This window comes from Sciurus carolinensis, chromosome 3, assembly GCF_902686445.1.
Source record: "Sciurus carolinensis chromosome 3, mSciCar1.2, whole genome shotgun sequence".
In the NCBI taxonomy this organism is placed as follows: domain Eukaryota; kingdom Metazoa; phylum Chordata; class Mammalia; order Rodentia; family Sciuridae; genus Sciurus; species Sciurus carolinensis.
This window is the reverse complement of record NC_062215.1, coordinates 138448015-138474163: the sequence shown is the minus strand read 5'-3', so window position 1 is coordinate 138474163 and position 26149 is coordinate 138448015. Positions and strand designations below refer to the sequence as shown.

The window sequence follows — 26149 nt, the reverse complement described above, 5'->3', positions numbered from 1 at the left end:
TAATTCTTAACCTTGGCTATGTATCAGGTTTACTCTGCTAACTGTTAAAAATAACAGATGTCAAGACCTACCCATCTCAATAAAGATCTCTATGGCTGAAACACAGCCTTGGTGCTTTTGGAAGCTCCCCAGGTTGTTCTGATAGTGAGTCAGCCAGGAGCACCACTGGTGTAACGCATTCCAACCTGTGTTCAGTAATACTTTCCCATAATCCTATAGTAAAACAAATTTGGTAATCCAACTTCCTAAGGTTCATATTGCCTATCTTCAACCTTTCTTTCAAACCTGACTCTGAATCAGAGTTGCCATGACAACTCTATGTGATCCAATGCAGACCATAATACAAAGCTTCTGGCCTAAAGTAACCCAAAGTCAATCAATCCACTTTAGGAGGTAGATGATGCTATACCTTCAAACCTCTACCCATGTGCAATTCAATCACTGATCCTTAGCTTCTGAGACTCTTTAAGTCTTAGACTGCCACCAAGAGCTTGCTATAGCCTTCACTTCTTTCCCACATTTCTAATGTCAAAATTGATATTAATTTAGTACCAAACAGGTGCTCTAAAAAAGAAAAGCAAAATAAGAAGTATTCACGGCAAGGTACTCTTATCTCTCTGACACTCAGTTTCCTCATATCTCAAGTAGGGATAATAGTATCTCTTCTACAAGCTTGTGGAGATACTTACAATACAAGGATTCACCCAAAATAATCACTCAATAAATGGTAGCATTTTCATTATTTTAGAGGAAAGTATCCAAGAACTTCCCTTTTGTTTTCTGAAAAAAACTTTATCCCAGAATTTCAAAAAAGAAGTCTTTTAGGGTTTGGATCTTAAATGTCCCTTAAAGTCTCACATGTCAAAGGTGTGGTCCCCAGCTGATAGTCCTATTGGGAGTTGGTGTAACCTTTAGGAGGCAGGGTCAGGTGGAAGGAAATTAGGTCATTGAAGTCATACCCTCAGAGGGAATGTTAGGACCTGGTCCCTTCCGTATTCTCTTTGCTTTCTGATTGCCATGAGATAGTTTTGCTCCATGGCACACTCCCTACCATGATATTTTGCCTTGTCACAGGCCCAGAGCAATAAGGACAAGCAACCATGGACTGAAACCTCGAAAACTGTGAGCCAAAGTAAATCTCTCCTGGTTTCTCCCCCACCTTCCTTCAGGGTTGGGGATTGAACTCTGAGCCTTATATGCTAGACCAATGTTCTATCACTGAGTTATATCCCCAGTCCAATCTTTCATCCTTTGGATTTGTTTATCTCAGATATTTTGTTACAGTGACAGAAAGCTGACTAATATAGAGCCCAGCATTCTTCCTCACCAAGAACTTTGGGGAAACCAGAGGCTTTAAGAAACTTGCAAGGATACAGTTACAAGCAGAAAGGAAGGCAGCATTCAGGTCTATGAAAAGGCAAAGATATAAAAATATATTTATTGAATAGTCACTGAAAAGTGGTAGCTTTAATATCTGAACTTAAGCTGCCACATTATTCCCTTTTATTGACTGAATTTTGCCCCAAATTCACAATTCCTAACCCCTAGTATCTCTCTGAATGTGCCTGTATTCAGAGATAGAGGTTTTGAAGAGGTAAGGTAAAAGGAGGTCATATTGGTGGCTCCTAATCCAATGTGACTCGTGTCTTCAGAAGAAAAGAATAGGAGACAGGCCGGGAAGACGCTGGAAGATAAGTCATGCGGAAATCAACAGAAATCTCAGAGGAAATCAACCCTGCTGACACCTTGATCTTGGACTTTTAGCCTCCAGAACTATGAGGTAATAGAGTCCTGCCTTTGAGACCACCCAGTTTGTGGTATTTTGTTATGGCAGCCCTAGAAAACTAATACATTCACTCTCACAAAAATAAGGATCTGCTGATAAAACGAAATTTATAATGTGTTTTAGTAGATCATCTTCTGGATAACCAAATTATTCTTTATGTTGAATGTAGAGTTCAAAGTCCCAGAATATCCCTGGGCACTAAAGTCTGGAAACACAGATGAACAGCCTGGAAAATGCTTCTCAGTAAGACACAGATACCTATTAAACATCTATGTGATAAAGGTCAGTAATAACGTCATTATTTTCCTTCTTCATAACAGGAAGTCAGTAATAAAAGTAGGCAAGATGCAAAGGCAATTTTAGAACAGGTGGCTGGTGTAAGTGAAGTTATCTACAAAGAGAACACAACTAGTAAGGGGGGTATAACTACACCATGGAAAACCTAAATCACTTGTTAGATATCTTGATTCTATATTTGTGCAAGATATAAAAGTAGGAAAAAAGTTGCTTATAAAATTCTAATTTCTTATACAACCACAGTTCAAAGAATTAGCAGTTTATACCTGATAATGAAACTAATACTTTTAAAAACAGTCTTTAAAAAATAGATAACAATTAATTGTAAAGTCATTCTGGAATTCTTACTAGAACATGGGTTAGCCATAATGCCCTATTTTTCTAAATTTAACCAACTGTATTGTGGCTGAATGCCCCCTAAGAACCATACAGAACTATAATGAGTATGAATTTCCTCAAAAAGCATTTATCAAGACACCACTATGTACTATACATTGTACTGAACCCAAGGGGAATAAAAATGAAGAGACTATCTTCCTTGCCAGAAGAAACAGACTAATGGGGAAAAAAAGACACATAAGCAAGAAGGTTAAGTAAAATATGCTAAGAATACATGGGAACACAAAGACAAGGCCCTTAGCTCACAGGAGTTCAGGGACACCTGGGTTAGAGCAGGTAGAGAAAAAAGATGGGGAATGCACCAGGGCAGAGAGAACAAAGTGAACAAGCATTAACTATTAAGCCACATGGGTCTATAGCCAGAGAGGGTGTTTTAAAGTTACAGGAAGGGTCATAATCTAAGGACTGATGAAGAGGTACTAGTGACTTTTCTAGTCCAGACCCATTCTTGAAGTTATTCCAGAGACAGCACAGGGTGTGAGCAGCAAAGAAAGGCCTAAGCAGGCCCACCCTACAGTGCTCGCCTGCCTCTTTCATGTGCATTCTCAGGGAATGGACAGAGGTTCATCACTGTGTTTCAATAAGCTGACAAGCAAATGAGGTATGATGCTGCCCCATGGCTCTCCAACCCAATGGGATCATTATCTGGATTTCTATTTTGTCTTTAAAATTATGCAACATCAAACTAAGTTAATATTTAATATTTAATATCTTCATAATATATTAGGAGGATGAATGTGAGTAAACCATGGATATCCAAGTCGTTTTAAAAAGTATGTGAGAGGGTGTGGTGGAGCATGCCTGTAATCCCAGTGGCTGGGGAGGCTGTGGCAGGAGGATCTCGAGTTCAAAGTCAGCCACAGCAAAAGTGAGATGCTAAGCAACTCAGTGAGACCCTGTCTCTAAATAAAATACAAAATAGGGCTGGGGATGTGGCTCAGTGGTCAAGTGCCCCTGAGTTCAATCCCTGGTACCGCCCCCAAAAAGGTACCTGAAATAACTAGTGTTGCCTTAATCATTTTCTTCCTATACAAAGAAACTGACAGCTTATGGAGACAGCTTAAGGAAAGCACTTGTTTTCTTCAAGAGCCATGTGGATCATACGAAAGCTTATATAATACAATGAGGCATATGGATTTAAAAAAACAACTGCCGATATACACAAGAGCTATTATAAATCATCCTTCCTTGCAGTCTATCTGGCACAATGCTCTGCCTAACTCCCTGTCCCTTGGCCCATGTGAGGACTCGTGAATGCCAAAAGGACCCACTGGCACACCGTGTCCTGCTCCTCCTCCTGACATCATTCAGCCCCATCTCATACAAGGCCTATGTCCTTTACCTGTCATCACTGCATCACAGGTTCTCCACCTACCATCGCCAGTGTGACTCTACATCTACAGCCTGACAGCATTCTCCCTGGAAGGTGCTATGATATCTCCATTTTATCCCCAGGGGCTGGCCCATAGCAGGCACTCAATAAAATATTCATGATCTGGAGGGAAATATGAATGCTTTAAATAAAACACCAATTAACAAATATGTACCAAACACACTCTGTGCTAAGTGCTAGGGGTACAGCGGTGAAAAAGATATAAACTATGCACATATTATACTTAAAATTACACGTGTGTTTATTTTAAGATTCCTAATTATGGTACAGGAATAAGTGATGAGTTTGTAAAAGGATGAATTGACTTAATTCATTCAAAAAAACCAGATGGACACATTTGGCAACATTTTTTACTTAAGTTAATAGCTATTATTGAAGATAAACATTGTAGCAGTTCAATGAAGAGCTGGCTATGGTTTGCTTTTGGGGGCATCCTGAAGCTCCATGCAGTGTGCAAAAAACAGATGACGGAGTTCGAGGAAAACCTAGCATGCAAGCCACAAAGTTCAGAGTCAATGGCATGCTCCTGGCACAACTGAAGGGATCACCAATAGAGTCCTCAGAGTCCACTGAGCTTCTATTACCAACAGGTGTTGCTGGCCACTGACCCATCCTTGTAAAACTCAGCATAAGAACCACAACATTTACAGAAGAATAAAAGAGAAACAACAGTCATCTAGTTATGTATGTTTTTTTGCATCTTCATTTGCTCCCTCTATTGATCCTGCTAGAAAAAGGTGAAAGTGAAGTCTGAGCCTCTGCTGCTCTTAATTCATTCTTTATTTTGCTACCTTCAGATATCTCCTCTCAAAATGACTGATAAGCTAAGAATATAATTATAGTCACCATCGGCATGGTCATTGCTGGTTCCCTGACATACTTACATCTCTTCACGATTCTTTTAATTTATGTTTTCTTAGGGTGTGTCCTTTTCCAGGTATAAAACTAAGTAGGTTGAAAAACAAATAAAACCTTTATTAATGGAACCCAACCACCTGGAAGACAGAATATGCTATTTTATTGTTATATTTTCCAATTAGATGAAAGTTGACTGAAAACACACACACACCAAGATTTTCTTTAAAAATCGTTAATGATAAGACCTAAGTACGCATACATGGACATTTGGCATAGCAATTAATCTGAAGAAGGTCTCAAGAGTTTCAGTTGCCACTAAGCTAAATCTGAGGGAACTAAATAAATTCATTAAAATTCAAGCTGAAGGAATATCATGACCAAATAAAAAGATGATAATAATCCCACTATTCCTGACTTTGGCCAGACCATGGAAGAAGTGAAAGGCACTACATTTTATGAGATCACCGACAAAAAAGGCACTCCAAAAAAAAAAATAATAAAATAAAAGCCAGAACAAGGAGGAAAAAGAAATAGTGTGTGGCAAATAAGACGATCTGGAAGAAATCCCTGAGGGAAGGGGTTTTTCTGCTAAAGAGGAGGTGGGACAAAGCAAGATCTAGATGCAGACAATATGGTAGAGGCTACTATCTCTCTTTTCAGCTGATACTGACCCTAGAGCTTCCTGGGACCTGCAGCACAGGCCTGGGTCAGCCTGCCCTACAGGAGATAGAGTTATTAGAAGGAAGAACCCAGGTTCTGGTCATGTCACTGGAGACCTAGTTAAAGTCGCACCTAAGGCCATGTGCTGGACTTCTCAATTAGACAATATATTCCCTATTTTTTTTTTTAAGCCTCTTTGAGTTAAGGTTTCTGCCACTTCAACTGAGTCCCAAATGACACAAAATCCTGGTTGCCCTGTGAGGTAGCAAGTTAAATATCACTAGAAGCAGTCAAGCAAAGGCCAGGTAACCATGGGTCAAGGATTAGAGGGAAGGGAAGATAAATAGGAATGGAGCTGGGCCCACATGACTGCATGAGTTTGCTAGGGCTGCCATAACAAATAGCACTCACTGGATGTTTTGAACAACAGTTCAATAGTCTCACAGTTCTGGGGCTAGAAGTCTAATATTAGGGTGTTAAGCAGGGATGGTTTCTGCTGAGGCCTCCCTCCTTGGCTTGAAGATGGCCATTTTCTCCCGTGTCATCACAAAGTCTTCCCTCTATGCCTGTCTGTGCCCTATCTCCTCTTCTCATAAGGTCATCAGTCATCATGGATTAAGGTCCAACCTAGTTACCTCATTTTAACTTAAACATTTCTTTGAAGACCGTAACTCTAAATACAGCCATACTGTGAGGTACTAGGGCTAAGGCAATAAAACTCAGCCCATAAAATGTTCCCCATGGTCACTTTTGATTCTAACATGTAGCAAAATTTAGTAAAGATATCAGTGTTTTCCCAAGAGTTATTTATTTACTCCATGGACGACCAGTCGAGGATGTGATGCCAGTGGCAGCTTCCCTGGGCCTCTGCAGTCACACACTCAAGCTGTATGTATCTTTACTGGAGGACTGTTAGGATTTTGCACACCTAATCTAGTCACATTTACTCATTTACTTTATCTGAGGGATTGCTATTTACTCTTCCAGTGGCTGATACAAGACGAAAGGCTTGTACAAACATGACTAATTAATACGTTTTCACAATGGGCAGCATTGTGATATTGCTGCTCTGGGCTGAGGTGGTGGAATTCAAGGCACCCTTGAAGTGGGCTCTGCTCAGAAGAGGTCACAGCTGTTTTCCTTATGAAATGTTCAAATAAGCATGTAAATACAAACTACAAGGCCTTGTGCAAATGTGTAAGCTACCATTAAATAAAATATTTCAGCAAGAGCAATCATGCCTTTTACAAGATCTACCTGAGCCATACGCAGAGAAGTGTCTGAGATCTGGGGGTCCCAACTTACATTCAGGTCAACTGACTTAAAAAATAAATTCTGTACAGTGATCCAAGAATTGCTGTGATAAATCACATCTCCTGTCACTGGCCAGACTGCTGTCACAGCATGGCATGGATAAGTTTGCATGGATGGCTTTGTGTACATTTTTGATTTATCAGCAAAAACCATTTGAAGCCTGAGTATTTGGGTAAGGGGTGAGAGTAGGCAGGGAGTGGGGAGGTCTGATGGATGTTTTTTTCACATACTAAAATCAAACAAAGTAGAAAATTAAGATTACTGGAGACAGAACTAGAAGTCATAGCATCACCTCCAACCCTCTCATTTTATAGGTCAAGGAAAGAGGCCATACAGTCAGTAAGCCAGTGGAAGATCCAGGTCCCTGTCCCCCTTGCCATACAGCACTCTATCAGAGGTAATAGCAATGTGCTATTTTCCTACTCCCAGGTAGGCCCCTATGCAGAAGACTGGCAGCATTAGTGTAGTTATACTTCTGGACACAGCTGTGCATTTGGATTAAGGATGCTGGCTGGATATGTTTGTGTTGGCTTTAGAAGATGGCTGACATTTTAAACTTTGATGAATCATTGCAAAGACTGGGCTAAGAGGAAACTAGAAAAGCAAGTGCCATGCAGCAGCTGTCTAATATCCTGGAGCTCAAAAGAAAAGCTCATCCAGAAATAAAATTATGTGTTATGAGATGAAATCAGTCAAAAGATCATTTCGGCTGAGGGAGTCACAGAAATCACAGGTGTCAACACTGAGGCAGGATGAAGGGTGGGCCAGAGTTTCCATCCCTACCTGCAGACCAAAAGGGGGCTGCATCTAGCAGGTAGACTTTGAGATGAAATAATCAAAGCTGACTGCTTGGCTGGAAAAGCAGCAGAAACCAGCGACAGTGCATACATACACACCGCCAAGAGGATGGTAAGAGGAGAGTGGAGGGAAGAGGCCACAGAAGGTGGCAGAGACAGGGCCTGATGGCAGTCTCCCTGACCACAGGCACAAGCTGTGTCAATCATCTAGGTCCTACGGGCCTCCAGAGCAGGCTGGGAAGTTCCTTGAGCTGGGTTCAGCCCTCATCCCACCAGGGGACTGAAAGGAGCCCTAATCTCTTCCATTCCCTGATTCCTGATGAGCTCCACATGACCCACTGTGAAGAATCTTAACTGCCCAAAGACCACACTGGTTTTGGGTCATCTCCTCTCTTCCTTGAACTTGCACTCATTTTCAAACTTAATGCGATTCCAACCACAATGCTAAATACATTCTCTGACTGAAGTACAATTTAAGCTGTGCATTTCCAAATTAAAAAAATAACGTAAGTACAATTACAGTAAACTCCTACCCTAAACCTGTCAATTAGTAAACCTTTATGATAAGAAATTCTGGTATATTATTTTGTTAAATAGAAACTCCAACAAAATAAATTTTGTTCAAAGCACTCCTGTCCCTCTTTTTTGTGATATTACAGAATTACAATCCTCATACCAACATTTCTATCACATACTCCTATTTTTTTTTTTTAACATTTTTCCAGTTAGTGCCTCATTTATTCCTGTGGATAATGTTCTGGAAGTAGGAAGGAGAACAGTAGTATCAATACTGTTTTATTGCTGAGGAAATCAAGGTCCTGAAAAGAGAACCAAATTTCCAGGGTATGCAGCTGAACACCACAGAACAGCACAGCTGGTCTTCTGCTGCCTGGTCCAGGCCTCTCCACCACTGGCAAACCCCCACCCCCACGCTGATCACAAGCCTTCAGGGAAATTTCAAAGGTGCTCTTTTTGTTATACATTAATGACCACTTTACCTTAAAATCTGTTTCACATAGATTTGCTATAATGTTCTACCTGTATTTGAAACATATTTTTATAACAAAAATTGCATTAACAGAGCCAAGAATGATATAATAGTAATGACTTAATAGTAATGAAACAGTCATAGTAATTAATCATAATTTGACTAATAGAAATTAAATAACATAAGTCTTCATCTACTTTGATGACACCAATGTTAGTATCTGATATATACATAAAAGACCAAGAGAATTATAAGCCAGAGAATCTGAGCCGACATCCCACTCTCCTCTCAGAAAGGTAGACTTTGGACCAATTATAGTAAATTGGTTCTTTCCTAGGCTTGAAGGGTGGATGTGCCCAACTCAGGTGTGCATGCTATGAGGAAGGCACACACAAGCAGAACGATTAAGGGTGATGACTGCTGGACTCACTCCTACATCATCCCGCTGGGTTAAGTCATGGGTTCCTATGCTAGTGTCCTCTGACTCTAAGAATGATTGGGAATCCCAAGGCTCTACACCCACTTTAGCCTCTCCTTGCTGACTCTCCATTTAGAGATGCATATTAGTTTTCTTGGGCTTCCACTGCAAGAAACCATAGACTGTGTGGCTTAAACAACAGACGATTATTTCCCAAATTTTCTGGAGCCTGAAAACCTGAGAACAGGGTACTAATATGGTTTCTGTTTTACACCATAAGAAAATCAGAGTAAACCAAGTGCTTGTCTTTCTGCATGTGCGTGAGATTCTTCTAGGCGAATTTTTATCTTAAAATGCAATTTTCCGGGCACAAGTAATGTTTATTTCAGCATCAACACGGACTGCTAAATTGGCCTCCACAGTGACTGCCTAGGTAATGAATGTGTCAGAGCATCTTTGCTTTTGTCCAGTGCACACCTTGACCACCACCTTGGCCTGTCAGGGGCCCTTGTTGGTTGTACTCTTGGGGCAGTCTGCAACCACAAAAACGAGGGCACAGGTGGTTATTCCTGCTCTGCTTAACTCAGTGAGTGTCTCAATCACCCAGTTACTGAAGGTGGAAGGGAAACCAAAAGTGACAGCACCAACTAAGCCCTGGGTCCATTTACACTGCCTTGCAACAATGGCCTTTGTTCTGAGCTATGAATAACCCAGTTACAAGTGGTGGTGTTGTAAGTCATCTTGGTAGTGATGTATTTCTTTGAAAAACTGTTCCTTCAAGGGACTACAAGGACCAAATTACTCACTTTCAACTCCTGATCATAACTTAATCTATTTTTGAGATTCCACGGCTTATAATTTGATAATAAGAATCTACACTTGAAATAGCTCTAAGAGGTTTTTCCTGTAAAAATGGGTATCAACATCTTTGAAGATGAAGTGTGAAAGGAATAGGAAAATAGAAATAAACCCACATATAAATACTAATAGCTACAATTACAATTATTCTGTATGTAAGCTATGACAGAGATGGAAGTTTATAGTCACCAAACCCTAAGAAATGACATTAAGGAGTATATAAACAGTTTGGTTTTTTTTAAAAAAAATTTAGTTATAGATGAACACAATAACTTTATTTTATTTATTTATTTGTATGTGGTGCTGAAGATTGAACCCAGTGCCTCACACATGCAAGGCAAGCACTCTGCCACTGAGCCACAACCCCATTTCCAACAGTTTGACTTTTGTATGGCTTCTTTTTATCACCAGATGTTTTCTTGATTTTGTGCTATAATGTGTACTACATGTATATGTCCTACATGTATTAACTGAAGATTTAGCAAGACAAGAATAATCCACAATTGCTTATATTTTAACAACTCCAAAGTTCACCAGTTTTCACAAAATGAAAAACAAAATCCAACAGTGATGAGCTCACACTGACCTATCCTCCCGTTTTCATCCAACCACTTGTGTCTAAGAGAAGACTGCCCATTGCACTTTGGGCCACCTTTTGACCCAGTTATCCCGCTCCTTGGTTTATACTCAAAGGACCTAAAATCAGCAAACTACAGCAACACAGCCACATCAATGTTTATAGCAGCTCAGTTCACAATAGCTAGATCATGGAACCAACCTAGATGCCCTTCAACAGATGAATGGATAAAGAAACTCAGGTATATATACACAATGGAATATTATTCAGCCATAAAGAATAATAATATTATGGCATTTGCAAATAAATGGATGGAATTGGAGAATATCATGCTAAGTGAAATAAGCCAAGCCCAAAAAACCAAAGGCCAAATGTACTCCCTGATAAGTGGAGGGTGATATATAATGAGGTAGGGGGTGGGGAATGAGAGAATAATGGGGGAACTTTAGAATATGTAGAAGGAAATGAGAGGGAGGGGGTATGAAAAATGGTGGAATGAGACAGACATCATCACCCTATGTACGTGTATGATTACACGAATGGTATGAATCTACATCATGTACAACCACAGAAATGAAATTATGTACCCCATTTGTGTACAATGAATCAAAATGCAGTCTGTAAAAAATTAAAAGCTAAATTAAAAAAAAAATCTTGTCACCAGCTTTGTGTTCTCTAACTAGAAAAGCTCTAAGCAGCTCCACTATAATATTGTGTTGACATAATAATTCTACCTCAGAGCCCCCTAAATGCAAGATAATTTTTATACTTTGTTGTAAAGACATCCTTTTATTTTTACTGTGCCTGTGAATCAGGGAGAGAGTTAGTGAGCATCTGTGCAGTTTCTTCTGAAGCACTCAGGACTGCATTCTACAGGAGGTCTCTTCAGGTTTGTGGTGATGGCTCACAACCTGCCTTAGTGGCTCGCACAGGTCAGCCATATGTTCAGAGAGCAGCGCACTGGGAGTCCCTAAATCCCTACCCACTAAGATCCTGGGCCCCCAAATTCCTTATCCCCTAAAACCTGGCTCATTATAAACTAGAACCAGTACAGTCTGTATGACTCTCTAGATTGTTGACATTTAAGCTCAACTTTAAAAACATAGTATAAATGCCAAATAGACCAGAGCCCATTATTTATTTCTTGTACTCCCACCAATGTCAGTGTGCTGGGCAGACCCAAAAGTATTAATAACTGTCCTGCTGCTATAGCTTTCCTATTTTTGGCCAACTTGTAATTTACAGTCCATAGGCTGTTTCATTAGCTTCTTTATAAAAGGAATGCATCCTCACCCCTCCTCAACTTTTGAAACATTGCTGGCATTGCCAAATAATTTTCTTTCAAACTTAGATCCTGGTGAGCCTCTGGGAAGATTTTACTACTGGTGCCTACCTCTCCCAGTTAGCTCTACCTTCCAGCTGGGTTATTTTTCAGGACGCTAAGGAGCTGAAGTGTTGGAACTACAGGAGTCAACAGAGTCCAATGCCTGTGCCTTTCTGATGGGCAGAATACTCTGCTCAAGAATCAAGAGTTCTGGGAGCACCTCCCAAACTGCAGCTTTGCCTCAGCCTGGCTTTTCTGTTGATAAGACAGCATGTTCTTCAGTTTATAGTAACTCTGTGATGATTAGAACTCAGATGACGCTCAGTGATTTTAATCTCAGCCTGATCCCAGGAAGCAGACCCTGTCACAGGACAGGAGAATCTTAGTCACTGAATGGTGGCAAAAGCAGTACCACTTTTGGAGAGTGTTATTGTGTGGGTTTTTTTTTTTTTTTAAACTTAATTCACAGAGAAATCTTTTAAATAATAAAATTTATACCCTTTTACTAATCAAGAGGGAGGCAGGATAACTTTATTTTTTCCTGGTACCAGTGTTAAATACATGCTCTATCTTCTTTGGCAAATTACCTGCCCACATGAAAAAGCAGACTGTTTTAAAATATCAGCTCTAATCCTTACAGCTGAAGGGAAAGGGTAAAAACAACCTTCCTTTTGTCCATACAGTCAGCCAGTTAAAGGAAGCATTAACTCCTTCCATACTACCATGTTATGAATAACTGTAAATTGTCCTGATGAAAAGAGAAGCATTTGAAATATTTTTCCAACTGACTCTGCAAATAAAATTTCCAAACCAAGATACCAGGAAAAGAGTCAGATCTTACATTCCAAATCATCCACCATAGGAAATAAATTACTTTCTCTTTCACGCATCTAGCATGATGCTAGTTATGTACCATCCTTGGAAGACCTGAAGAACCAGTTACTCAAACCGTCCTCTGTGTTCTATGGTTCTAAGAAACATCAGTTGAGGAAGTCTGGCAGCACAAAAGAAAACAATTCTACTCCTTTAAACTAGGCCTAATGTGTTTAAGGCGGGGGGGGGGGGGGTCGGTATTCTGGAAAAGGAGCATAAAACATATTTGAGTCTACTTTTTAGTATGTGAAATACATACATTCTACATTCTCTTAAACACTCTGATGAGTTAAAAATAACTTGCACTCAGGGTTATGTCAGGGTTATGGAATTCCACCACTACCACCACCAACAGCAGCAGTGGCTCCTGTTGCTACCTGCTAGTGCCTGATTTCACCGAGCTTTCATAAATTCTCATGAACTCTCTCTAGCAAGACTGCCCAATTAAGCAAGGAGCAGAGGCAGGATGGAAGCCAGGTCACAGCTGAAGGGTGGAAGGCTTAAAATGAGGGTCTGAACTATCTTATCTCTAAATCTATTTCAAGTTAGCATGTATTTATCAAAATACATAGTGTAAAAAAGAAAGAAACCATGAATATCACCTCTTTCCACCATGTGATTTTGAATAAAAAAATAGAATTTAAAACAGAACACAAACATTGTCTTTTATCAAACAACTGCTTTTGAAGGAACTGGGAGCTGCTTATATCATACTTGAATACTCACTTTCAAAACTATAACAATAGAGTGAACACATAATGATATAATTGTTAACCCCTATAGAAATGCTTGGCTGATAACCGATTTTAGGACTTGTTTACTGTGGTTTTACATTTTTTATGCTTCACCATACATTTTATACAATAAATGAAAAAACATGACAAAAATAAGATAGCTGAGTTATGTATGATGGTGACTTCAAAGAATCATGAAGTGTCCTTCACACAAAAAGCAAAGTCACTGTCACTCTCAGTCTGCACTCACCCTCCCAAGGTCTTGCGAGTGAACTCCCAACCCACTGCAAGAGAGCACTCATTCTTTCACATCCTAAAAACCCAAACTGGTGTCACTGTAGAGCTGACACTATGGCTCAGCTGTACTCTCATATATGACAAGAACAACCACATACTGAGTTTGAAGCCAAAGACACACACCACCCTGGCAGAGCAAACAGGTGTCACTGGGCCTCATTTGGCCAGTGCTAAGAGTCTTCATGGACCATTTCGTTAACTAGTCAGAATACATAAGATTACCAGTTTTTGACATGACACCATACAAATTCAAAAGATAAAAGTACTGATTAATGAGATGAGGTTAATCTTTCCTTTTTTTGATATTGGGGATTGAACTCAGGGGTACCCAACCACTGAGCAACATCCCTAGCCCTATTTTGTATTTTATTTACAGACAGGGTCTCACTGAGTTGCTTAGTGCCTCGTTAAGTTGCTGAGGCTGACTTTGAACTTGAGATCCACCTGCCTCAGTCTCCCAAGTCACTGGGATTACAGGTGTGCGCCACCACACCCAGCCTAGACTAGGTTAATATTTAATACCATCTTATGTTTTAAGGAGAATAAAACATTCTCTAATACAAAGGTCACACCAGTAGCATACTTCCAATTAAATATGATCCCATTTAATTTGTCAATCTACATTTGATAATCATTATAAATTGTTGGAAGGGGATCTCAATTTGACCAAGATGTTTTTTGAGGGGGAATGATGGTTATTTTGAAAACCTCAAACACATCCTGACTTGACAGCCCGAATGATTTGTACATTTATGATATTGCTCTGTCATGTATTTTTATTAACCTCAATGTAATATATCAGAAGACTGACAACAAAATAAAAATTAGCTAAATTCCTAATATTCACCAGTCACAGCTATAAACAATTGCCACATTTTACCTCATTTGGTCTTCATAAAAAAAAGGTGAGAAACAGTCATTAGTACTATGCCTATTTACAGATGACAAAACAGACCAAAATGTTCTGTAAACTGTTGATGGCCACATGGTTCCAAGGTGCAGATCTGGACCCAGAACCAGGCAAACCAGCTCTGAACTTATACTGGTAGCCAAACAGCACAATCCCCTGTAATGGTCAACATTCTCAAGCATAGTGATACTAGCTTTAAGCAATAAAGTACAGACCATTATTTCAACAAGATCAGAAACTTGGACTGCTACTGTGGAGACAACTGTAATTGATTTTCCTCAGCCCACTGCTTTTCTCAGCCCACAAGAGTTCCTTGTTGACCCTATACATGTTTGCAGTTCTAACCATCCCAAATCTGTATCCCCAATCCCAACCTCTCCATTAAGCTTCAGGCTTATGTCAGTGCAAGCCAACTGTCTGCCAGACATCTCCCATCTGACCCCTCTAGATGTTTCAACTTCAAATTAACCTACCACTCACTACAGATCATTATACTCCCCTCCTCCTAATTGTACATGTCTTTTCTGAATTTCCTATGAGATTTAATGAAACTACCACACCCAAGTTGGAGATGTGGGTCTCTCTCTCACCTCCTATTGCCAAACCACTCTATGAATTTTAACTCCCAATATATATCCTTTCCCTTGATTTCTGCTGCTGCTGCTGTAGTTCAGGCCTGTACCACATGTCGCTTGGGCTATTTTAAGAATATTCTCAATGAGCTCCCAGCTTCAAAGTTACCCTGCACACTTGCACATGAGAGTGAACGTCCCATATGAAAATCAATGGCCCTACCCTGCTTTGAGTCTTGCTATGATTCCCTACTGCCTCCAGAGAAAGTTCACTAACCCCAGCATCCATCTGGACTTCAACATATCCTTTATTTTCCATTCTCCTCCTCTTTAGTGCCTATTCACTGTATCCTATTAATCTGGGATTCTCTAGGTCTAAGTAATTGTTCAACTAAATTGAATAAATATGCAAGGTTTTGATTTTAAACAATATGGAATAATATTTGTGTCTCTACAACACATGTAATTTCAAATTTATAATGAAAATTAACTCATTCAAAACACTTTTTAATGGGGTAAAAATCTTTTTAAATAACTAATTTTCCCTTAAATTAGAAGGGAAAAAGTTGTTTAAGGCCCACCATCGTTTTTGTTTTTTCCTTGCAGTGTTTTGAACCCAGGACCTCCCACATGCTAGGTAAGCACTCTACAACTGACCGATATCCCCAGTCTTTTTTTAATTTTATTTTGAGGCAGGGTATTACTAAATTGCTCAGGCTGGCCTGGAATTTGCAATCCTCCTGGCTCAGCTTTCCAAGTAGTTGGGATTTCAAGCATGTAACATCACCCCTGGCTCGTTTTGTTTCTTAATCAATGGAGTTATTCTGTTTCTATGCTATTGTGTTTGTGAAAAAGACTTCTGACAACCTTGGATATTTACAATATTTATGGTAACTGCTGACTCCTAAAACTGTTAAGAGGATACTGAATACTGAAAAAATGTACGGAAGTATATAAAGGTCATAAATATATCTCCCTTTAAGATTCTATAAGGAATACATAAAAACTAATAAGTCTAGATCATTTCTCTTCCTCAATTTTTTTGAGGATTGAACCCTGGGTGTTCTACCAGTGAACTATATCCCTAGCCATATCAATATTTTAAGGAGTCTCACTAAGTTGCCCTAGGCTGGCTTTGAACTTGAGATCATCCAGTCTCTCAGCATTACAAGTGTGCACCACCAAGCCCAGCTTCCTCAACTTTTTAATGTATATTCTTCCAATTAAAAGTTTAAACTGTCACCACTACACATTTAAACCACCAAATCCCAACAATCACTACGTGACTGGGTTCCCAAAATTGGTATCAAGAGAAATACATCTGTTTCGCCCGAGTACAAATGCAGGCATAATCTTACTTTAGCCACCAGAATCTTTTAAATATATTTAAAATAATTAATATGATTTAGTGGATAGAATATTTGAAAGAGGCAAATGACCACATTTTAAAGGAATCCTAGCAGGTGCTTGGAAGCAACAAGGTGATCATAGGGGGCCACCTCCAGAAAATTACAATTAAGTGAACTGTAGGATTTTAAAGTAATGAGTGACTTACATTACTCAGGAAAGGAAGACAGAAGTGTAAGCTCAATAATTAACATTAATTCTTAGTGAAGCTACTAGGCAAAGGCAAAGGCTGGCGCTGGGGATAGTGGTCCACTGGTTAAGCACCCATAGGTTCAATCCCCAGTACCAAAAAAAGAAAAAGAAAAAAGTAAAGGCAAAGAACTGTCTTTTCTAGGTATGAGAAAAACTCAACAATATCTTTGAAAATAAAACCTATTTGTATATTCTGTACTTAGTGTGTTCAATTGATGCTACTAACTGATTAAATAATATGCTATCTAGGAATTCCCCTGATTGGTAACACCTAAATGGGCACTTTATTAGGAATAAATCACTGATTGACTGGGGAGGGATACTGGGGTGCTCTACCACTGAGCTATAGAACAATATTCCCAGCATCTTTATTTATTTATTTATTTTTTTAAGTTGAGTCTTGCTAAATTACCCAGACTGGCCTGCAATTTGCAATCCTGCTACCTCAGCCTCCTGTGTTGCTGGGATTACAGGTGTGTACCACCATGCCTGGCAGATTTTTTAAATCCTTTTAGAGGTATGATCCACACTCCTAGGTTGCAGAGAAGTATCTAATTCATCACGGTCAATCCACACAGCTCAGAGAATGTAAACATGGCCTGGACAAGGTTAAAGGATATTCCAATGAATCAGACATTATTACCCTATGTACATATGTAACTATATGACAGGTGGGATTCTACATCATGTATAACCAGAAGAATGAGAAATTATACTCTATTATATATGATGTGTCATTCTATTCTCATGTATAACTAATGAAAACAAAAACAAACAAACAAACAAAAAAACAATGAGAACAAGATATTCCAAGTCCTTAATATTATAAGGCTCTTTTTAAAAAAGGTCCCACTGGTTGTGCTTCAGGGACTTTGTGTCCGTCTGGAAACCATCCACACTGCGCCTTTGTTTAGTGACAACAAAGAGGTCAAAGGATTTGAGAAAGAAGGAACAGGACACAGCCTCCCAAAGGAAAACCAAACCACACAAGGAAAAATATTCACAACCGTTTGCGGAAAAGAATGATTCTAGGTTGGAACTTTAAATGAGAGAATATTTTCTTCAGTTAAAAAGGAAATGAAAAAAATAAATATCAATATTTTCCAAACCTTGTCACTGTTTCTTTTTAATTTCTTACAGAAAGAGCAGGTTTAAATATCATCATGTACACACACACACAGTTGCTTTCTTTTGGTTATAGTAACTTGGAATTTTAGGGACAGCTCAAGGCAAAGTGGTTCAAGTGTAGCTGGCTCCACATTTTGGCATCAATGATAGAGCAGAAGAACCTACAAATTGCAAGGTGTGGTTCAATCAGCTTTAGGTAAACATTAATGGTGACAAACACTATAAAATAAAGAAACTACAGGAATTCATAGTTTTTTGGGTTTTTTTTTTTTTTTTTTTTGACTAAAAGGAAATCACGGAAGATTTTTAAATAGTCCATGTTTCCATGGCAAAGATACAAAGATTCATGTAACAATTAGGTAAAAAGTTATGTAAGGATTTCCTCTGTGTAACATCTTGGATTAGGGATTATAGTGGGTCATGTCACAATTTTATTAAATATAATGGTTATTATTTTTACAGCTCTGGACCTCAGTGGGCTAGGCAAATGCTCTACCACTGAGCTACATTCCCGGCCCTGGTTATCTTTATACATACATATTCAAGCTCTACCTGTGTAACATTAAGTGGCTGAGAATAAATGAAGGCTGGAAAAATAATCTATTTTATCCAGAAACCTTTCTTTCTAAATGTTTGAATCGGGTGGATTCTTTAAGGTCCATGGAACAATACAGCTCACTGAAAACACTTATTTGAATGTCTCTTAGCACATACCTAAATAGCCTATTAATCTTTCCAGAGTGGTGGGCAAGGGGAGGCAGTCATTTTATGTTTGTTTGCCTGCTTGCTGGTAATAATCCAGCAAGATTATTCCTTCCTTGCTTCTTTTTTGTTTGTTTGTTTTATTTTGTTTTTTTGATACCAGGGATTGAACTCAGGGGCCCTCAACCACTGAGCCACATCCCCAGCCCTATTTTGTATTTTATTTAGAGACAGGGTCTCACTGAGTTGCTTAGCGCCTCACTAAATTTCAGAGGCTGGCTTTGAACTTGAGATCCTCCTGCCTCAGCCTCCCAAACCACTGGGATTACAGGTGTGCACCACCACACCTGGCCCCTTGCTTCCTTTTGTTTCTATTTTAAGGAGGAAGAGCAATAGATAGCCTCATTGCCACCCCAATTCTACCCCTTACAAAAATTATATTACCTTAAATATGCTAAAAGGAGCTCTTAACTATCAAAATGACGAAGCTCCACTGCTGAGGGGATCAACAGTAAGCATTTTCTTACCTGATGTGGCCAATCAATTCGATAAGCTTGTGACTAAAAAAATAAGCTGTCAGCTCAGCCACGTGACTCAGAACTGAACAAACCCCGAAGAGGGTTGTAGTTCCATTCAGGTCTTCTAAATGCCAGTAGAGAAAGGTGAACACGAAACCATATCCAAAACCCATGAACCAAGCCACAAACAACACTGAGCCGTACTGCACGCTGCAGAGCAGTTTGATTAAGTCCCAAAAGTTGAAAGTCTGCGAGTGGCTTGTGGTGGTGGGCGTCTCCTCAGAGGACTCTGTGGAGTTGTTCCTTTCCACCTGAGGGATCTCTACCTCTTTGCCTTTGCTATCACTGTTTGTGAAGTGGTTGTAGCGGAACCGGAACTGGGTAGCAACAATCAAGGCCATGGTCATGAGAACTCCAAAGACGATGAAGACGATCTGGTAGTTCCGGTACTCCGGGGGCTTACACCCCTTGCCGTCCACAAGCACTTCCATGTGGGTATAGTCAATCCCGATGCCCACAGAGAGCATCGCCAGGCCCCAGCCCAGGGAACCCCACATACGCTGCAGTCCATAGCGGTCTCGGTGCTTTCCCAGATACTGGAGTGTTACTGTGTCTACAATCGTGACAGAAGAGGCACTGAAAAATTCTCCGATTATGACAACCACCAAGATCACCAAGAATATAGCTTCAACTTCTTGCTGATCATAAACAAGAGTGACTTGGTCAGAAGGTAAAGATTTGGTGGTAGTGATAATAGCAGTGGTTGTCTCCCTGGTTACATTCCCTGTGGGGATAAGGGTTGCTGTGCTTGCATTCAAGGTCGAGTCCATAACAAGGTCAGTGATTTCATCTGTCTGGGGCTGCAGAGTGGGTTCATGGGTCTTGGTTGAAGCTGTTGTAAAGATATCAGCATCTGAGATGTTGGGCACCATTTCTAACATTGGTGGTCCACTGGAAGGAGACAGGTCCCTTTTCTCACGCATTTTTGGTGATATAGTAAGGGAAAAGAGAGCAGAGGAATTTGTTGGCAAGATGGTTAACAGGTGACTAGCATTGGTGGGGCGAGCTGTTGGGGGAATCTTTGGTACACATCTCAAGGTAGCAGGTTTGACAAACCCGATGCCCAGGTTGAATAAAATCCAACACAAAAGAGAAAAGAGAAGGACAATTTTGCCTTTCTTGAAGCGGTCTGCAACCACACCCCAAAAGGGGGCACTGCAGAATTCAATGAAGTATCTAATACCGACTAACAGTCCACTCTGGCTTGGTGACATTCCCAGCTGTTTGTAATACACAGGCAAAAGTGGGTAAAGAGAGCCATAGGCAGAGTAAAAGAAAAAATAGAAAACCTTGGAAATGAGAAGATCGTTGTTTATTTTAACACAATGTTTCTCTATCCAGTCTATTTCCTCCTCAGGAATAGCAGAGGTTTCTGTGGAGGAAGGCGTTTCATTTGAAGGTGGTTCTGGTTCCCTGGAAATTCCATTGAAGGGATCAGCAAGCACATATTTTCTCTTCTGCTCCTCCTCATCATCAGTTAAGATAGCTACTTTATCATCTGCCGCCATGGCTCACCACCACCATCAGAAGGTTTAAGACCTTCAAAATCTTGACTGTTGATCTGTAAAGTAAAATGTAAAAGACAGCTTAGTCATGAAAATCATAACATGGAAGCATAGGACTTCATCTTGCAGGAAGATGAGTTTCAAATTGGAGATAACTTCATAACTGGAGAGAGAACTAGCATTTATTACTTACAGCCATACAATACTGGTAAAGAAAGACAGCTTTAAAAATTTAAATACTCTTCCTGGCCACTGACTCATTACATCTTTCAGTGGCAGGTTTATAGCTCAGATTTATTCTCAATCTTTTAGCTGATTCTCAGGGAAAATGTACAAACAATAGAGATTATGTTTAAACCAAATACAGGGGGCTAAAAATAAACACTATTTATAGTTTCTTGGTTTTTACTATCACTTGGTTGAAAAAAACCACTGCATTTTGGAGTCTAAAATTCTTCAGTAATTAAAGGTAGTTAAAAACTTCAGTTTATACAGAAAAACAAACAAATGCTTAATCACCAGGACAAACACAAAGAGATCAAAGGAGCCAACTGTGCTTTTGTGATGGGTGTTGGTTACAAGGACCATGAGAAGACATTCCAGTAAGGAAGCAGTATTCCCATTGCTTATGTTACCAACATCACTCCTGATGTGTTTTAATGGACTGCCTGTAAGGGAACATCAGCAAAAAAATAGGTCATAACATTCATTGAGGGCTGGAAGTAGACATTTATTGAGGACTGGTTTGGTAGTAGAGTGCTTGCCTAACATGCACGAGGCCCTGGGTTTAGACCTCAGCACCATTAATCAATCACCCAACCAACCATAGCATAGCATATTCAATCTCCTGTTTAAAAAAGAACTTTGTGCCAGGTAATGTTTAAAGATCTTTACATGCATTAATTCACATCCATCCCAACAGGCCTATCATTTTGTCCATTTTACAGATGAGAAAAATGAAGTCTAATGAGTTTAATTAATAATTGGCAAGGCCCAGATTTAAACCTTGAGATTATGGCTTCAGGACACATTGACTATTATGTACAAAATGCCAAGTGACACATTTTAGATAACAAAATATTATTAATCCTTTTTAGGAGACAGGGTGTTTCATATGAAATATCAGCAATATACAATGGTATAAATTTATAGGAACTGTGTCATAGCACATCAAAATTTCCACTTTCTTCTGATAGACAAATGGTCAATTATTCAAAAGGTCTTGCTTTACCACAAGTTGTGTCCTCTAGTTGCAATGAACACATCTGACCTAGAAAGCATACACACTAAATTCTTGTTAATTCCTTTTACTTTCTCTACTAGAGAAATACCAATTTCGCCTGCCGTCCCTTGTAACAATCTTGCCTTCTCTTTTCCCAAATGAATTAAGTCTGAAAATCTTCCAGAATTATGCATGTAAACATTTTTGAATGTCTACAAAGTTCTTCTGCATAACAGAAACACAACTTAATGAGGTCGGTATAATTAAGTCCATTTATCTTGTTCTCAAAAGTGAGTTGTCAGGGCTGGGATTGTAGCTTAGTGGTGGAGCGCTTGCCTAGCATGTGTGAGGCGCTGGGTTCAATCCTCAGCACCACATAAAAATAAATAAATAAAATAAAGGCATTGTGTTCACCTACAACTAAAAAAAAATTTTTTAAAGTGAGTTGTCAAGTAGTTACTAGCTTTGAAAATGTTCCTGCATTTTGGGGGGGGGCGGTTCTTCAATTGAGGTAAAGTTCACATAACATAAACTTAACCATTTGAAAATGAACAGTTCAGGGGCATTTAGTATATTCACAGTTTTGTACAGTCACCACCTGTATCCAGTTGCCAAATCTTGATTTTCTTTATTGTAAAAGGAAAACCTCTCCAACCTAAGAAAACGTGAAGGAAAGCAAAGTCCAGCTTCTGTCCAGCTGTGAGAGACAAGTTCTTCCACACTCTAGGGTGACGTTGCTTCCAGCTTCCATTATCAATGCCTCCACCTTCCCAGTTCAGCAGCTCCAATTCCATTTCATTACCTCAAAATGAGAAGTAATTCCTCTTTGAACTATTTCCCAGTTTGTTTTATTTCTTGAGCTCAGAACCAAAAGAATCAAATTCGTACAGTTATATGACATTTCTGGGTGAATCGGGCAGATTAAGCACATCTAATTTGGCTCCTTCCCTAAACCCAACTAATAGGAAAACACACGCACGCGTGCGCGCACACACACACGCTCACTCAGAGTCATAACCCGAGCTAGAAAGAGTGAAAGGGCATAGAAGAGCAACGAAATAAAGATATTTTACATATGTGATTTTTCACAAAACTGATCTCTCATTTTTCCCTTTCTCAGGTTGTGCTCTAACACACCTGACATGGGATAAATCAAGAAGGTAAGACACAGAATGCAGCAAATAAGAGACAGAACGAGGAAGACAGGCAAAGGGAGCAAAGGGATGGCAGTGACTGGAGATCCCAGATGACAGCTATGTGCCAGACAGACCATCGACTGAATGACACTGGTGTGGACCACCAACACACCTGAGCAGGCCCTAGGGGGAAATTTAGACAATGGGTCATGGGTTCAGGGATGAATCAGTGGTAAGTACAGAGAAAAAAAGAGAAAAATTGCACAAGGAAACAAAAAGTTGCACGAGAAAAGTAATCATAGTCACCACACGTCTCCACTGTGACTACAGTCACACTATAAAAACAGTGAACACTGAACAACCCCAATCACCCGCACTACACAGGGCAGACGGGAAATGAGATGGCTGGGCAGGTAAAGCTCTAAGGGCAGGAAAGGGAGTCAACTCCACATTTTCCACAGTAGGAAGACAACAGATAATCCTCACATCCAAACGTCAAGAAACAGGAATATCAAAACAATCCCCTAACAGGTAGAAAGTAGTTCCTGGGAGGAGAAACCAGAAGGGAAGGCACAGAAGTCTGAAGGGCTTTTTGTTTTTTAACAAACCTTGTAAACTGGCTCATTTTTAAAAACATTTGTGCACGCATAACTCCCATTTTAAAAAAAACAAAACAATGAATTGTACATTTCAAAAGCTAGAAATATACTGAAAGTTTTCACCATAAAGAAATGATAAATGAGATAGATATGCTCGACCTGATTTAAACATTAGGCAATGTACACAGGTATCAAAATGCCACAATGTACCCATTGACAGGTAAATGTTTGTGTTGTTATGGGTCAGTTAAAAATAAATTTAATTTAAAAAAGAAAAAGGAAAAAGAAATATGCAGCCATATGAGCTATGGCTCTGCAAGAGACAATAATTTAAACCAGTTACTAGTACCTTTCCATCAATGACTAAAAATACTTTTCAAAATTGTACAGACTATCTGACTACATGAATTCCAATCAGGGGCCCTTCAGTGGCCTTTAATTATCCCTCATCAATCAATTGCTGAGACTTTACCAAGTAGGTCAGAGAAGGACACAAAGTCCTCTTAAGAGGCATAATTCCTTGAACCATTCAAGTTATGATGAACTGAGTTCCAAATGCTCATATGAAGCTGCAAGATATCTTATGTTAGGAAGTTAGTTTATACCTTGATGAGTGACATTCTCTCAAACCAATCTCTCCTATTTTATTCAATTTGGCCATCATAGGGTTATTCAAGGTTTCTGTAGTTACAGAAGTCCAGATGTTAAGTAGTTCTAAAAAGTACCAACAATTGCAAAGTAATGTCCTGTAATACAATGTTCAGTACTTTTTACATGAAAGTCACACTCAGTAACTTTTATATGAACTTCAAATCCAAAAATACAAAGAAAAACTCTTGAGTTTAAATTCAGGACATTCATTTTTAGACTCGATATTTTCATGTCATATTTAGATTTTGATGAAAAAGAATCAAAACAAGGAGAAATTATTATAAACAGTAATAAAGAGTAACTACAGTCACCTGTACAATCATAGGATCAAGGACAAAAGAAACAAATATTTAATAAGATTAAAATATGTCCCAAAGTAGTGCATCTTTTGCTGAATCTAATCAAAAAATTTAACTCGTGTCAGGTGCAGATAAAGCAAGTATAAGGAGTGGTAAAATATTTATGTGCCAAACAAGATCCTTAACATGTTTACAAAGTGAGAGCAGATAATAGGTTGATATAGGTTGAATATCTGTGTTCCCCCCAAAATTCCTAAGTGTACCAAGGTAGGACCTTAGATTTAAAAAAGGTCTTGAAGGTGGGATCCTCATGATGGGATTAATGCCATTATAGAAGAGGAAGATAGATCTCTCTTTCCACATCACTTGCTAAGAAAAGGTCATGTGAGGACACAGTGAGAAGGCAGACATCAAACAAGTCAGGAAATAGGCCTTTACCAGGAACCAAGTCACTGGCACCTTGATCTTCAACTTCTTAGTCTTAGCACTGTGAGAACAAATTGTTGTTCAAGCCACATAGTCCATGTAAGGTGTTTTGTTAGAGCAACTTGAGCAGACTGAAATGGTGATCAATCAACATGAATCCATTCAACTAGTATTTATTTTAAACTTCTGATCGTGAAGCTTAAAAAAAAAACTTAAAAGACATTTCAAATTATATTCAGAAACTTATGAACTTCTCTGGGAAATCTCTATTGCCAATTTGCAGTTAATCCTAATTGGTAAGAGGAACTTTTGTTTATTTTCTAGAAAACCAGAAAAGTTTTCTCATCCAGCACACTTGAATGATATTAATCAACACCACCACTGTGAAGATAGAATACAGCCTTATAAAACCTGGGAAGTCATCCTACCAGTACCTACAATGAGTCATTCAAATAGCAGGTATTTCTGAATTATTGATAAGAGACAATAAAATCATTCTTGTTAAATTTGATAGCTTTCTTCATTAAGTATTTAAATGAATAAGGACTCGAACATGTATTGTTATCCATAAATATATGAGTATAGAAATGGATTAAACTTTTGAAGAAAAGAAACCCCTTAGGCCTGAATACATTATCTGGAATAATAACTGCAAAGATCAGACTGACAGACATGATGATAATGTGTGCTATGACACAGCAGTAAGGTAACAGTGGTATAGAGGACGCAATCCCTGGGTAACAGAGAAGGGACATTCCCCTTGTGCTTCTGCCATCATAACTCAATGTTGCCCATGACTGAAGCTGCAACACAGGGAAGCCTACTTCTTGAACCCTAGGAGCTAGCTCTACCTTGCCAACTGTTACTGACCCTTCTCAATGTCTAGGAACAGTGTAAGTCCCAGACAGGGCTCTAACCACTACTGTAACTCATTATCAGCACAGACTATGAGAAATTACTGTAAATGAGCCTTAGAGTCCTGGCATTTACATACAACATTCTTGAACATTTAGTTCAACCCCTCGCATTTTCTAGAACACAGTTTTCTTCAGAGGTACAGCATGCAATATCAACCCCACAGATCTTTATTTAAATCAGGATTACTTTAGCATCTGCTAGACATTTGGTTGATGACATGAAAAAAAAAATTAAAAATTGGCTTTGTAACAGTCACACAGGGTACAAGGACATCAAAGTGTACAAGTGGCTATTTTGGAATCTTCCTCTTCCTCCCAGGCATTGTGACAAG

General features: G+C 39.2%; 1 protein-coding gene across 3 annotated transcripts in view; it reads right to left on the bottom strand.

The window, feature by feature from the left end:
• Positions 1-26149, bottom strand: part of Mfsd6 (major facilitator superfamily domain containing 6) — a 65023-nt gene that overhangs the window by 27120 nt on the left and 11754 nt on the right. For all 3 annotated transcript variants that reach the window (XM_047545846.1, XM_047545844.1, XM_047545845.1), the window contains exon 2: positions 19012-20623. In XM_047545846.1, coding sequence (XP_047401802.1) covers positions 19012-20570 — 1559 coding nt within the window. In that variant the 5' untranslated portion in view covers positions 20571-20623. The remainder of the gene's footprint in view (positions 1-19011; positions 20624-26149) is intronic.